General features: G+C 33.3%; 1 protein-coding gene across 2 annotated transcripts in view; it reads right to left on the bottom strand.

Annotated features, from left to right (window-relative positions):
* The window catches only part of LOC143232652 (CUGBP Elav-like family member 4), a 442,146-nt gene that overhangs the window by 412,137 nt on the left and 13,209 nt on the right, over positions 1-16,800 (bottom strand). For both annotated transcript variants that reach the window (XM_076468313.1, XM_076468312.1), the window contains exon 2: positions 15,132-15,214. In XM_076468313.1, coding sequence (XP_076324428.1) covers positions 15,132-15,214 — 83 coding nt within the window. The remainder of the gene's footprint in view (positions 1-15,131; positions 15,215-16,800) is intronic.

Raw genomic sequence — 16,800 nt, forward strand, 5'->3', positions numbered from 1 at the left:
TAAAAGTAACTAAAATATAGTTTTCATTCAATCATATTTCTTATCGATCATAAAAATAATACCCAACGTAAGCTTAACAAACCTGTTTGATAACGAAAACATTAAAGCTACTCGTAGCTATGCAGCTGATCTGTCATCTATGAGCGTAACAATTGTGAAAAAAACACATCGTGTTTGATCTATTTAACGTGAGATACATCTTTTGTGAAACACAGGTAAAATGCCTAGTCGTTGGTCCCAAATTTCACTTATATACATGAACTTTTATTTTAAGCTGCTGAGAAAAAACAACTAGTAACTATTACCCTCTGCCACCACGTATACTTTTAGTCGAATAGCGAACTGGCAGTTACTTTCCTGATGCACCCACAGCCAAAAGTGTGGAGTATATCCAGTAGCGTATCATGGACTTGAACCTTGGATCTTGCAACGTGTAGCCTGGCATACTAACTGCTACGTATGCTCCAAAAGAAGGTAGAAGTAAAATTAGACCTTTAACAAACACATTGTATTTCCAACACGTATTTCACGTGATCAAAATATCATTCTAGTTCTCAGAACAACACGTCATAGTATTCGCAAATTTAGTAGTTTTGGTGAATGACAACAAATGTACTGAATAGAATTAAACATTCTAATTAATTTAATTACCAATAATGCTTTACTAACAAACACAAAACTTTCGTCTGTTGATTTCTGTATATATACTTTATTACAAGACGATACAGTGAATTATTAGTGAATTGAAACTAACATTTGACATTACTTAAAAACAATAGAAATTCAACATTAATTTTAAATGTGTTCTAAAATTATGTCACAAACTATCGCAATATTTATTGTTTCATTCTGTTTATACACGCTGCAATCTAAAATTAACAATAACATTAGCTTTCTTGTAACAAGCAATTACATAAAACCTGATAAAACTCATGATAGATACAATTTGCAGTTTTCCTTCTTTTAAGTTTGGAACAATTGGAATCCAAATGTTATCGTTACATCCAAAATATCTTGAGAAAACAAACATTATCCTGTAGAAACGGTAATGACCAGTAGTCTAATATATGGAAAAGCCATGTATACAAACTGTAACATATACGTCATGAAGGCACCATAGTATCGTCACAAACGTCTCATTTGGTTTTACTGGCACAGGGCATTGAAGAGATACATCATGAATCACGTGCTTAACACTGTAGGATATTTTCGTAAACAAGTTAACTAAAATTGATTTGCAAACTTATATTTATTTCCATTTTCTTAGTTTACTCTTTGTAAACTCAAAAGGTAGAACTGTATACTGAGACGTTGAATCCAATACTAGAACTCACTTGTACTTTTAATTTTAAAAGATATTTTTCACGTCTTTGAGATAAAAGTCTTCATACGTCCCATCAGAATATAATAAATTAATAATATTCACATAGGCAAAAACCTGATCGAAACATGTTCTATATGAACATTGTCACGGAATAAGTGGATTCCTGTGTCAAAATGAAAGAAACAACTCGTTTCCCCAAGATTCTATTAACTACTAAATTCACTTTATAACTTTACTATAGACAAACCGGCTTTCTACACTTTGTTCATCTCCTGTACGTCCTAGCTTATCGGTGAATGCTAGACTCAATTTATTGATAGAATTGTTTATCTATATATTGAACTAATGGTTTCTTAATTAAAGGTCAAAGGCCGAAGTGCATAACATTTTTAAATACAATATTGAGACAGCAATAATTACATAAAATCACCTTTTATAAGCGATTTAGCAACATTTTTTGTGCTACATATCTTTTATTGTATGTAAATCAGGTAATACAAGTACACGGAGCGGGAATGTCTCGAATGTTGCAAGAAAAACAAAGCGTGTTTATAGTTCAACGTTTTATAGCATGTGAATAAATTATACAATTTATAATGTAATATGCTTTAGTTTGCTGTGTTTATTAAACATCACCTTACTATTCTGGTTAAAATATAATTTTAACTATAATTTTCCTTTAGGCGTTTTGGAACGAATTTTACGAATTCTTATGTATTCCATCAACCTGATACAGTAACACAATAATCATTATTGTTTAGATAAGTCTCTAAATGTAAGTGATCCACAGATGGAAGTAATACGCAGATCAGAATATCCCTACTATTACACACACTACCAAGTACATTACAGGTGATAAAAGAGTGCGTTGTTTGTTTCCTATGACAACGTGTGAGGAGCCGAAAGTAGCAAGGACAGCGGATGATAACTCTCGTTCTGATCTGAGTTTTGTGAAATGAACCCTGTGAACAAGAGTCACAAAATGAAGGAGATAAAGATATTATTATTTTCACAAACCGGTGTTGTTGTTTTTCTCATTCATCATTGGTGTGACATACTTTCGAGAGTAAATATTTTTTACGACTAAAAGTATATATATAACTACCTCAGCTAACTAGACGTAGATTGAATTCATTGCCTCAGGATTAGTATATAAAACAAAATTTACAAGAAACAAAGTTAGGTTCTGCTGGTCGTGGTCTCTCGGTATCTGTTCGTGTTACAAGTGCTTAGTGTTCGTTACTGGATTTGGCGTGCTTACGTTTTGGAATAGCTTCTCTTAACGGCGAATAATGGCGAAATACGGGTTATTTTGAAAGTCATTTGAAAGTAGGTTTCATAGTTTTGATAATCAAACTCTGCAAACGTGTGCACGTTGAACTTTCCTTTTCTACATTTATACCAATAAGAAAAATAATACTGAATAAGTTCACGTTGTTCACGAATCAAAAGTAGGCAAAACTGATGTATAAAAATTTCATATTCCTGTTCTAGAAGAGCATAATTTTCAGGATAAAGCAAGAGAGCTGCCATCTTTAATTCTGGAGAATAGTACTAAATATGCATAATTTTGCATAATGAAGAAATTACATAAACAGAAAACTAAATAAAACAGTTTTGTTTCCTTTTTCTTTTGGTTTCAAAACACTATTTTATCTGATTAGAAAACTATTAGAAACAGTAACTTAAAAGTAACTCGACACAACACTTAAGCACATTAACTACAATTCTAACCACCTCTCCTAGCTATCGGCCCAACATGGCCAATTGGTTAAGGCACTCAACTAGTAAACCGAAGGTCGTGTGTTCGAATCCTTGTCACATCAAACACGCTTGCCCTTTCAGACCTTAGGACGTCATTATGTTTCGGTCAATCCCCCTATTGGTTGGCAAAAAAAGTAACCCAAGAGTTGGTGGTGGGTGACTTCTCTCTAGTCTTACACTGCTGAATTAGGGACGGCTGGCGCAGATAGCCATCGTGTAGTTTTGCGCGAAATTGAGACCTATTGTTACTAGCTCTTACCCTAAACATATGGTCAGCTTCTAATAAATACTCCTTTTACAAATGTACAGATTAGCAGCTAAGCTTAAGTCTATAAGTATAAAATATACGCTTTAGTCGTGTGAGTTCTTTATTTATTGATTTTTTTATGGTTTCTATCATTATAAAAATTGTAATTTTCTATGTGGTTTCTTGCTGTCATTGTGGCTATTTCTCCTTAATGTGCATATCAACCCTTAGCTCTTCATGTTCGTGCCATTGTATTTTATTATCATTATTTTCTACAACGCCCGTCATGCACTTCCGACCTTTCTTTAAAAAATGTTGTCGTAAGACCAAGATCTAACACCCTGTACTTCTGAAGCGTATCAGGAGTGAATCATAGACTGATTGGAGCCATTCTCTTTAAGTATTACTCTGAATGGAGTAGTTTCACCTTTGTTCGTCCATTAGAAACGTCCTACTAAAATCATCGATAAGCTGCTACTATTTACTAATATTATGTAGATATATTCAACAATAAGCATTGTGAAGAATTACTGGTATATATTTCTTGTAAACACTGCGAATTACATAAACGTTTCAGAACTTGTACGAGGCCTCTTGTTACGTAAGATTACTCATGAAATTTAATATATTGCTTTATTGACTGAATTCAATTTTCAAATACGCTCTTGGCTATTTGTCTAATTTCCCTTGTTGATGATTCTTACATGATATACAAGACGTCAAATCTTTAGAGAAACACAAGAGTTATCCTACAAATTTACAAAAAAAAAATTATTTCCTCCATAATCAGTGTTGGAATATATTTTATTATTTCTACTTGAAGTTTTTATATGGATTAAACGAATTACAATTTCCGTCTCGACAGTGCTTATTGTCTTTGTAACGTCACTTTTACATGTTTTGCTCAGAGGTGAAATAAATATGAATGCTTGTAAAATTTATTAATTTGCGAATAACAAAGTAAATAAAAACTCAATATTAAACATTCCACCTCCTCAGTGTAACATCTCTCACAAACATAGTTCTTTTTATTGCTGCTCGTTCTGGTACGTTTCCTTTTAATGAAAACTGTTAACGATAATGATGCAATTTAAAATAATTCTCTGTGGAGGGTGCTATTTTGTTACACAGCTGATGAACAGATATCAAAACCACTAGAATTAAATTACTTCTTTGCTACACTGCGAGATAAATTTTACAACTGAATTTAAGATTTTAAATTTAATTAATGCACGTTTTACTTGCGATTAAATCACTTCGTGTTCTGCTCTAACATGTCTTTAGTTTTTAAGTTTTAACTCTTGTGTCAAAGAATTTAAAACGTAAAATAACACGATACTTAATTCCAATAGTAATTAAGAAATATTAACTTGATAAAATATAAAAGGTAAACAGTGTAAACGTTTATGATAAAATTTATTATTTATAATACAGTATCGACTTGCCCTCCTCTAGTACAGCGGTAAGTCTACGGATTTATAACGCTAAAATCAGGGATTCGATTCCCCTCAGTGGGCTCAGCAGATATCCCGATGTGGCTTTGCCAAAAAAGAAAACACAATATCGACTAAATAAAAGACGGCGTATACGTTGAAGTAGCAATTTTTTAATGACACTGTAACGTATAATAAATATCAAGATGCTGGATACGGTAAAGTAGCTTTTTCTGTTGAGAATGTAACGTGTAATAAATATCAAGAAGGTTTCTGCTGTAAAGCAACTCTTTCTATTGACACCGTGGTATTTAATGCATGTCAAGATAGTTTATGAAAATGAACATCTTAGGAGATTAATTATGCAATGCAAGTATAAAAACACCTTAATTAAAAAAACTACTTCAATTAACTATATTTTTTATAAACAATAACTCTTAAATATAAAACTAAAAGACTTGTACAGAGCTAATTAAATTTACATGTCTCAAATAAATGAAAAGCATTAGATAATTAGAAGTACTGTCTTATATCTGATGAAGAAAGAATTAAGTTAACTAGTCTGGAGTTGAATGAAGTACCATCACAAAAGAGATGCAAAAATATCTGAAGACAGTTGAAATTAATCAAAACAGAAGAATGGCACAGCAAATGTTAGAAGGGTTCTGTAAAAGTAATGGTAATATAAATATAAAAATGCTAGTTTCTGATGGTTAATTATTATTCATTCAATTTCATCAGATACAAAAAGTAACATTCATATAAAAGAATTTTTTATTTTTTTAATCTAAGCGACATATTTTAAATTTATAAGTTTGGAAGTTCTACACTCAGTTATTGGAATTTTCAACAAGAACAGTGTCTTACGTGTACGTAGGTTAAATTATCAAAATAGAGTTTGTCTGCATTTAAGCGCAAAGCTACACAACTGGCTATTTGTGGTGTATTCACAACTGATATGAAACCCCAATGTTTGGTGTTTATAAGCTTAATCTTACAGTTGAGCCATCAGTCTTGCTATTGAACTACCTGCTAGAGTGAAGGCAGCCAGCATGTGGTTCTCTCTACCATAAGGATTTTTACAGCTCTGAAAGAAAAAGCGAACTGACTGCCAATTTTATAGCACATCTACAAGAAAACGTGAAGACCGTATTCAACCACATTTCAACCCTGATCAAACCTGACTTTCCAACCACTCAATTGTTCTGTTATAATGCTTAATAGTCAAGAGTTCATAGCAAGTTAAGTATAATTTTAATAAATATTTTTTTATAAAACTGTCAAGGTACTCATAATCTGTGTGGTAATGTACTGCACGACTATTTAGTATTCAATTTTTGATAGAGTTAGTACTTCTAGAGTTTGTAATAAGAAATCATTTCACGACATTTTTGAGAATATTCCAGAGAAGTATGCTGAATACCCAAAACTTAGTTATTTTCCCTTTATTAACTAGTTTCTACACTAAAACTGGGCCTGGCATGGCCTAGCGCGTTAAGGCGTGCGCTTCGTAATCTGAGGGTCGCGGGTTCGCGCCCGAGTCGCGACAAACATGCTCGCCCTTTCAGCCGTGGGGACGTTATAATGTGACGGTCAATCCCACTATTAGTTGGTAAAAGAGTAGCCCAAGAGTTGGCGGTGGGTGGTGATGACTAGCTGCCTTCCCTCTAGTCTTGCACTACTAAATTAGGGACGGCTAGCACAGATAGCTCTCGAGTAGCTTTGTACGAAATTCCAAAACAAACAAACACTAAAACTGCTTACATGTTTATGTAATACAATTACAATGTTATTATGAAAAATCCACTGTTGATAACAATAATAATAATACCATCTGAATTGATGCACTTTCGAAGTGTGCCCCCTTAACTGTCAAATATGGCACAAAATTGTATGGTTTCTATCCGTATGGAAATATTACAAGGTTTTATATTGTGATTGACAATAGGAACATTTGCTAAAATAGTCTGGATTGCTAACTTTAAGCAGTAAGACTAGCTTACACGATCAATGGTAGTTTAGTATTTCAGAAAATCTATTGTAGTTACAACAGGAAATAAATCAATCTGCTCTTTGTGGATGTCAGCTACATCTGTAGAGCTGGTATGGTATTATACAGAGATATGATATTAAATTTCTCACTCTCAGGAACTGTATGTTTTTATTTTATACTAAAATAAACTCATTGATAATACCTAATTTTAACGTAGCCTTTTGCATGTTTCTGCTAACGTATGCAGTTTCTCTAAGATTAGTAATTAAGCAAAGAGAGCTACCAATAATTTTGAAATCCTTGATTATGTATAATTTCACTTAAACCTACTGATGTTGTTCATGGTGGTACGATACGTGATATCAGTATATTGATGAAACATACAGACTGATAGAAAAAGACAAGATAATGAACTAAAGTTTTAAAATGTTCTTTCCAACATTGAAAGGAAAGAGTGAGTTCTAAAGATGTTTAATAAATAAAGATTAGGGCAATAAAAATATTTACAAAACTGACTTAAAATAAAAACAAATTACATTACACTGTCTCTCACCTCAAGTTGTGATTTGAATTATTTCTTAGAGAGGCCCGGCATGACCTAGCGCGTAAGGCGTGCTACTCGTAATCCGAGGATCGCGGGTTCGCGCCCGCGTCGCGCTAAACATGCTCGCCCTCCCAGCCGTGGGGGTGTATAATGTGACGGTCAATCCCACTATTCGTTGGTAAAAGAGTAGCCCAAGAGTTGGCGGTGGGTGGTGATGACTAGCTGCCTTCCCTCTAGTCTTACACTGCTAAATTAGGGACGGCTAGCACAGATAGCCCTCGAGTAGCTTTGTGCGAAATTCCCAAACAAACAAACTAGCAAACAAAAATTTCTTAGAGTGCTCATAACTGTTAAACTACCGTAGTCCTGTGCTTCTGTTCCATATAGAGCAGTTACTTAAAACGAAAGTCATTACAAATGTATGCATCACATGAAAGGTCGTGCTTGAAACAGGCAACAATACTTGGACTCCAGTCTTAATAAGGGATATTGTATTTGTATTAATCTTAGATATTTGCTTTAATAATGCAGTTGTTTCATAATATTTAAGATTTCAGTAAAATGTATGTATATGAGGTATCTATAATACGGAAGTTGAATACACTATATTAAAACGATTTTGAATATTCATCTCAGCAATTTAAGTCATAGCCACAATCAGTATAAAATCAGAGTGGAACTCTACGAATAAGAACTACGTTTTAATATTGATTAGCAGTGTGATGTCATTGATAATTTATCATTTTTGAGATACATTTTCAGTGGTATCAGATCATAGAAATATTTATTATTTTCAAGACAGGAATATCCCTTGCACTCAGCAGCATATGGATCTTCATGGAGCACCAGGACAATCTAAGAAGGTAATTACAGTAAGTCATAGCTAAGCCATGGTAAAAATATACAGCATCTTGTAGTAGATTAGAATCTACTAGCACAAAAGACAGTGGCAAATGCTGTCAACAGGCCACCACATTAAAAAACATGTCCCTTTGGAAAGCGACAGTAGCAGGTATACATGATGTTTTAGTGATATATCATTTCTATCAATCCAGACCTCAAGCAACTGGAGTATGGAACGGGTATTCATATTATCCAATACAGGATCGTATCGGTTAAGTAGTGAAGCAGCGCCTGTGAATTTCTCTGTGATCAGACTGTTAAAACCATCGTCCTCCTACACTAAATAAGCTCAGGAAAGCAGCATGGAGGAAAGTGTACTTTGAACACAGAACGAGAACCTTTAGACAGAACTATGACGTAGATTTATAGTCGTTCCCGATAGGCTATGACCAGACGTGGGAACATAATCTATAGAGTTGATATGAGGTTAAAAATTATGTTTATGTAACGAACTCAACCACTGCATAGATTACGTTGCCTGGCTCGACTTTTACTACTGATCTTTGTTCGTTAATTCTCACTTAACAAATGCCACATTCTTTTGCTTACCACGGTTGAAGTGCAACTTGTTACAGGTCTTGGTTCCCAAACTGATTCATGACAGTTTTCCCAAGTGTTTAGATTTAGTTTTCTTCAAGAGTTCATAAAAAATTACAGTACAATATTAGTTTCAGTGTCTACCTCAACAGGGGCTCATTAAAACCACATTCTGTAGTGCTGCTATCCAATTACTTAATAAAAAAAGATGGAAATATACGAAACATGGAATTAGTATTATTTATAGCCTTTGTCTATTTGAAACAAATCTATGTATTTATTTTTTATAGAAATATAGACAAAACTAGAATCTATACATTTTAATGAACAATTGTTTTTACTTACACTACTAAACAAGTGTTATGTTTGATAAACTTGAACATTTTGCAGAGAAGTACGATATAAAATATATAATAAAAATGTACACAAAATGTACTACCACGTCATCGTTCAGAGCCGAGACTATCAAACTGATCAGTTATTAACTAAAAAAAAAAAGCATTAGTTCTCAAAATGACCGAAGAACTATTTTTAGCCAACTGTAAAAAATGTATTAACAAATAGTTAATTATTGTTATTAATCCATTAAAAATGGTAAGTTTTTTATTTCGGCTCTATATATTATTCATTCTCTATTGCAACATGCAGAATTGTTCTCTCCCATTCTCGTATCAGCATTTAGTACTGATTTATCTTATGATAATATGTAAATTTAATTTGTACTAGAAATTTACAAAAATATTTTCATAAGAACTTTCTCAAAGCTTTCCTAGAATTAGTTATGTTTTATAGCACATTTTTAATGCTACATATAGATAACCTTAAAATTAAACATTTAAGCATAAATTACCTAGATTAAATATTTTTGTACTTCTACAAAAGCCCAACAAAAATTTAGGTAAATTTCAGAAATATATTTTTATTCATGCATTTTACAGTTTTATTTCTATAATTATAACTATTGTCGCGGACCATGTTGTTTCTGTGCAATCGTTTGCATTATTGTTTTTTCTAAAAGTAGTTTTACGTCACGTGATGGGCATGGCTTGATTACAAGGACTGTCTTGAAACCGTAGAGTTATAAAAAAAGCACGTTAGGCTACAGCGAATTATTGATTGATCTTTATGGTAGATGATTGATTTTTGAAATAGAGAATTTGTGATTTGGTTTACCTGCTACTATCAGGGAGTTAGTTCAGTTTTCTGGATATTGAATTTGTGTTTCGTCAAAGTACCGGAGCTCTGGGAAATACCGTATGTAAAACTCTCAAGTAAATGGAGTTGCTGTGTTAGCGTCTTTCAGGCCTGTTAATGAATAGTATTTTGGAATTATTTGGCTGAAAACGAAATAGAGCCTTGACTAAATTTCAATTGACGAAGTTCTACAAATGAGATAAAAATGTACTTAAAATGATGAAATAATGGAAAGATAATCAATACAAACAGAGTGAAAACTAAAATAAGACTATAAACAAGTTGCTGGAGTTTTAAAAATCAAGAAGAAAGAGACGGAAGGTTACGAGAGGAATTGTACAAACGATACGTAAAATTTATATAACGGTAACAAACAAAAGTCAAGTTCATCAAACACAAGAACGAATTCAAGTGTGGGTTTTCTTATTGCAAATTCACATCGGTCCATCTGCTGTGTCCACTAAGGGGATTGAGCCCCTGATTTTAGCATAGTAAATTTGAAAACAAACAGCATTTCTACCGGGAGGGAACAATCGAATACGATCAATCCGTAGAAAACGTACAGTTTTTAGTTGCAAAAGCAATAGCTGCACAAAAGGACATCATTACCACGATAAAAATCTACAAACACTAAAGAACTTCAACCTAAAACATCATTAACGATTCAGTATTGAAAAGGAGAATCCATCTAGCTACCACTACTTACAAACACTGTTGTGCCACCTGTGAGCGTAGTACCTTTCTGTACTACTTCAGCTACATTACTACTTCATTCAATTATAGAATTTAGCATTCCAGTTCAAAATATCGATCATTTGAGAAACCAACACGATATGATGTAAAAGTACCATGGGAAGAACATTAAGCATAATTGAAAATCATTTCCAAAGTGAATGTATGGAATAATGAACAGCGAGCTATTTATATTGTTGCTAATTTAAATGGACGAGCTTTAACTAAATTACAAAACTTCCCAAAAGAGAACTATTGCAACTATCAGGAACTGGTATCTGGTTTATCAAATAGATATGAAATGTTACTTGTAAGAGTTTTTTATTTTTTTAAATTCGCGCAAAGCTTCACGAGAGCTATCTGCGCCAGTCGTCCTTAATTTAGCAGTGTAAATCTAGAGGGAAGGCAGCTAGTCATCACTACCCACAGCCAACTATTGGGCTACTCTTTTACCAGCAAATAGTGGGATTGACCGTCACATTATACACCCCCACGGCTGAAAGGGCAACATGTTTGGTGTGACGGAGTTTTAAACCCGCAACTCTCAAAATACGTGTCGAACGCCCTAACCACCTGGCCATGGTGGGACCTACATTTGTGATTAAAGTTTATAAAGTAATGTTTACAAGCATTATAAGATTTCGGGTAAAGGCTTAGCTAGGTTTGCTGCAAATGTAGGAAAATGTGCATAATTAACTTATCGCAATGTTTCACGTAAATCTGGAGCTTCGCCGGCATTCAACAAATTTATTGGTGCTACAGTCGATCAGAATATGACAATTACACTAAAGCAGTAAAAGTAAATATCTTTAACGAAAGTTGTTTGGATAATGAAGAAACATGAATGAAATAAAGTTAAAGATAAAACAAAACTCAATATCCAGAAATTGTAATAATTTTGATCAAATAATTTAGGAACATCGTATGTCTTTGAAGAATGTCTAAGAAAGCTCAAACGACCGAATAGACAACTTTCAACTGATAATATAAGAAGTTGACCACTGGGCAAAAGGTATTTCAGTTAAACGTTAAAATGGCATATTTTCATGAAGTGCAGACAAAGTTATTTAGTTAGATAACTGTTTAATCAGAATTAAAAAGTAAGCCACAGGACAGAAGGTGGTTCGACCGGTTCTTCAAAGGAACTATTGCCAGGAGCTGTAAACGAAAGCTTTCAAACAACAGAAATTGCTCTCGAGTAAACAGGAAAAGGAAATTCCTATAAGTGTGAAACAAACGTGGAAACTATATCCGAGACTGTAATGAATCAACCATTGACAATAAATTAAGGAGGCGATATCAATAACGTAAGAATACTTCTGTCCCAATTGAGAAAAGGAGATTATTACGTAAAGACACACGAGGCAATGCATTCAATGATGGAGAACCTTGAAATATGCTGATGGACACTGGTTCTACACCTACCCTTTTTCGACCTGATATGGTAATGAGAGTTGCCAATTGCCTTCAGAGATGAAGGGAAAAAATGAATTGTTTTATTTGTTTCTTTGTTTTAGAATTTCGCTCAAAGCTACGCGCGGGCTACCTGCGCTAACCGTCCCTAATTTAGCAGTGTAAGACTATCGAGAAAGCAGCTGGTCATCATCACCCATAGCCAACTCTTGAGCTACTCTTTTATCAACAAATAGTGGAATTGATCGTAACATTATAACACTTCAACCCTGAAAGAGCAAACATTTTTGGTGTGATGGGGACTCGAACCCGTGTCCCTCAGATTACGACTCAAGCATCCTCATCACCTGGTCATGCCGGGCCGAAGATGTATTGAGACAAGAAGCAAGTGGAAAGTTGGAGGTCACCATCACTGTGGAAAGCTTTCCTTGACAATATATGTGACAAACTGAGATTAAGCAAGAGTGCATATTAGAAATACACTGCCTGAAGTAACAAGGTTGTGAAGTTTACGACTCTGACAAGGAAATCCCTGAACATTATACAGTAATTACACAACCAGAGGTTTTAATTCCAATGACGGCATGGATACGAGCACAAAATATCAAAGACAACCAAATTACAGTGTAGCAGATCAGAATGTAGGAAAACAAGTGGCACAAACCAAAGACCATCCACAACAAATGGTTAGTTTTAAGTATTTGCCAATAATAAATCAACCCACTGAAAATACAAAAGTTCCTGCTTAGAATACGTATAGAGAAACAATAAGGATTAAGTTACCAGTGGTATTCTTAACCATCTGCCTGAATAGGGTTCCCTCCGTAACAAGACAGTAAAGAATCATTCGTCATACTATATTTCTTTCTGCCAAGAGCCACCGAAACGAACACCATCGAAATGAGTTGGTGACTAAACAATGTAAGGAAATGGAGTGAAGAAAAAAACACTTTGTGTTACAGAATTAAAAAAAAAAACACAAATATTTTATTTATTCACGGCCATGGTTTCACCAATAAAGGCATAATTAGATAAAGAATGAAACAGTTTGTAAACAGGCTTATATTCAGCTTAAACAAGGAACCTTTACATTCAACTTGAAACAACTGGGGAGAAACTCAAGTTGGTTTGGTCGTATAGAACTTCTTTTGGATTTGTTTTTAGTCTTTTGTTTATTTTAAACTTTCCAGTCTATATAGAATTTAATCTTTTTCACAAATATATAAAATTTTCCAGTTTTATTTCAGATCAAATGAGTGTTTAGTTTCAATAATGTGTGATACAAAGATTGAATCCTCTTTTTTTTTCACTTTACAACTTTTAGAATGTTTTTTTTATTTATCGTTTGTATGGAACATCCTGTTTTACCTATGTGTACACCAACTATACTGCAGTCTTGACAACTTTATTGGCGAACACCATTGTTGCTGTACTTTTCTATTTTGTCTTTGTTGTTGTACAATATTTTGCTTAGATTGTATAGAAAGCTTGTTTGTAGATTTATTTGTTCGGTTTGTTAGATATCAATTATATACATTGTTTTGTTAATCAAACAAGCTTGATTGTACTTTGTTTCGCACGTTTATTGAATATTTTAAGGATTATAATGTTTATATTTATGACTATCAATGTTGTTAAACTTTCGTAATTAGCAGCATTGATAATCATACATACAGACATTACAATCCTAATACGCACTATTGTGTTTCCTTGGTGTGTTTAATGAGGCTATTTACGGAATTGCAGAAACCAGGTGGAAGATAATGCTGTATATTATGTTGTTGTTTTTTTTTAAATTTAAACGTTTCTATTATTGAGCAGATAGAGTTTCATGTCATTTGAGGAGCAAGAGGTAATGACTAGAACTTTCTTGGAAGTGTAGAAAACGATATGAACTATATAAAAACTGAAATATACGTAGATTATTATACATCGATTTCTAAGTCTGTTGCATTGATTACTCATTACTGAGTCAGCGCATTTGTTCGGCAGATAGCTCAGTTCAGTGAATACTGAGCTTGTTTTTTAACGAATTACTAGTACAACGAGAAGTACTACATATTCAAGAGTTAATTAGCAAGCAAGTGAAATTTTTTGTCATCTTTCGTGAACTTAGACTTATCAGCGAACATTAGTAAAGTTAAGCTGTTGAACTCACAGTCAGAGAAATAAATCTTTTTCGCTATCATTAAATGAAATGAACGTTGCATTATTCATTTTACCTATTAATCTAAACGATCTCACTCTCAATAGAAATAGCTAAAATAATATCAAAAATTACTCATATTTCTAAAAGTTTAACAAATATCTGGTTCTCGGTTTTTTATTATAATACCATACTTTATCAAACTATTGTATGGTTAGTTTCATATAACTGATTACAGTTGAAAAGTTTATTTAATTTTCAGATGGCTGCAACGCTTTATAACTATGTTTCAGACATATTTATTGATTAATTCGCAAATATCAATGAATTTCAGGCACTACGATGAACACATTCAGGATATACCATCCATGCTGTTACTGGCAGAGGAAACTTTTACTGTAAACTTCAATAAATGCCTTTAGTTTAGAACCAATTCTTCAGTATCTAACTACCGAACTAGTTGTTTTTTTTATTGAAAAAAATCATCGAATCGCTACAAATGTAGCTAATATTTCCTCAGATGTTGTCCATGCTTTGCACACGTTACAATACAGTAGTCGGAAATATCAATATTCTCTAAATCACCTGCAAATCTCTCTTGCACATTAAGTGGCGAGTACCACTTCGATTCACATGTGTTTGGTTTCTAGCATTTTCTTGTCGTAGTTAAATTGAGAAGAAAGACGGGAGAATATGGAATTTCTAAGTGTCAACAGAATTGTAAACATTGAACCATAGATTCATAACCTGATCTCTAATTTCCCTAAAAATAAAAACAAAAATATGTGTTGTAAACGTTGTGGTAGAATGACTGTCTCCTCCCCTTCCAACTGCCATAATCACATTCAAGTTTTAATAGAGCGAGAATAAAGCACAAATACCAAACTATGTGTTTACTTACCCCTGGTAATGTCTTCTGTTCGTGCAGCGCTGTTTGAGCTTTAATTGCACTATCCCGGGCACAGTAGGTTAGAAATGCACAGCCTGGAAGATAACCATGTATTTTATCATATTAATAAACTTTTCACTTTTGTATCTCGCATATCGTTTCAATACAATGTTTCGTTTTCAAAATGTTTATAGTTTTAAAATTTTATGATACAACTTTTAGTATTTTCATAGCTACTACTTTATTTTTCATAAAACTGCTCATACACATAAATTATAAAGAAACATACAAATAAATGTTTATGATTACAATATATTCAAGGTTTACAAAATAAGCAGAAAATGAAGAAGTATATGAAAGCGGTCTTAAGCGTGAACTGTAAGGTATTTATGAAGTATCTCCGTGTGCAAGAGGAGCTCTTTTTCAAGTTAAACTTACATGAAATAACATGAAAGCAAAGAATTCCAAAATGAGCAATAAGTAAACATTCGCTTCATGTAGTAATATTTGTGTTCGACAGTATCAAAATAACAAAAACAAGACTGAATAAGCTATACTGAAACGATTTTGGAGTATCATCACGTCGTTACAATCCATGTCACCTCGCTCGGTCATACTCTATTTGACCACAGTGCATCTTGATAATAGCTCTGCAACAAAACTTCTATTACCCGACTGTATGGCTGTTCCGTTAAAAATACACCACACCTCAGTGTATGCTTCATATCTAGAGAACAAAGGAAACGGTTTCTCAACGGATATTTCAATAGTCCCAAGGCACAAAAATCTACAGGAGCTGCGTCCAGTGACTTGATCAGTATCTTTACGTGTCGGTCGTGTTTTTCACGTGACTTCCTAGTGCGCATATTCAAACTATAAAGCACTCAACTGTCTGTATATCTGAACATCACGGAAATTACGTCACGATAATTGAATGTTGATAAAACATTTTATCATAATCACATTGTCAGAATTTGAAATAAAATTCTCTTCTTCACTTGTCAGAATAAAAGACTTATAATTCTTAATAGTATAAATATATATTATGTCGTTGTTTGGCTTAGGATTCTTCTACAGTAGGTGTCTGTGACTTGTTAACGATAAATGTACAGCATGCACTTCGTTTGTTTCCATACTAACATATATACAACAAATTCTTTGCACTATAGAAATTACAAACATATCATAAATACTATACATATAGTTCTCTTCCTCTCATCAAAAGCCCACTTAGGCCTATTCAATTACTTTAAAATTTCAGTTAACAAATCGAACTATCTTTTGTATTACTATCGTCAAACTATCCAAATATAGTTCACTTATTCTATCGTCGAGTTACCATGGTTGTATCCTATACGTTTAAACTCATCTGCTCCTTTTTTCCCCCTTTGTACTTCCGAGAATCGTCTCTCTATTTGTCAAAATCTACTGAGGCTAGTTCAGTTACTTTAGAACTTTCTTTGACTAAATACACTATTCTTCTTGTCATTTTTATTATACTGTTAGATTACTCTAACATATTCATCGTTAGGCCTTTCTATCCTATGATAGTTGACTTTATTTTCACTAAATTACTTCTCGTAACTTTACTTTCTCGTCTGCTATTTGCCGCTCACCTCGTGGTATTTATAAATTTATAACTAAATCGTCTGGTCATAATATTCTCGGCATCAATGAATTA

Source organism: Tachypleus tridentatus, chromosome 11 (genome assembly GCF_004210375.1).
Source record: "Tachypleus tridentatus isolate NWPU-2018 chromosome 11, ASM421037v1, whole genome shotgun sequence".
Taxonomy (NCBI): domain Eukaryota; kingdom Metazoa; phylum Arthropoda; class Merostomata; order Xiphosura; family Limulidae; genus Tachypleus; species Tachypleus tridentatus.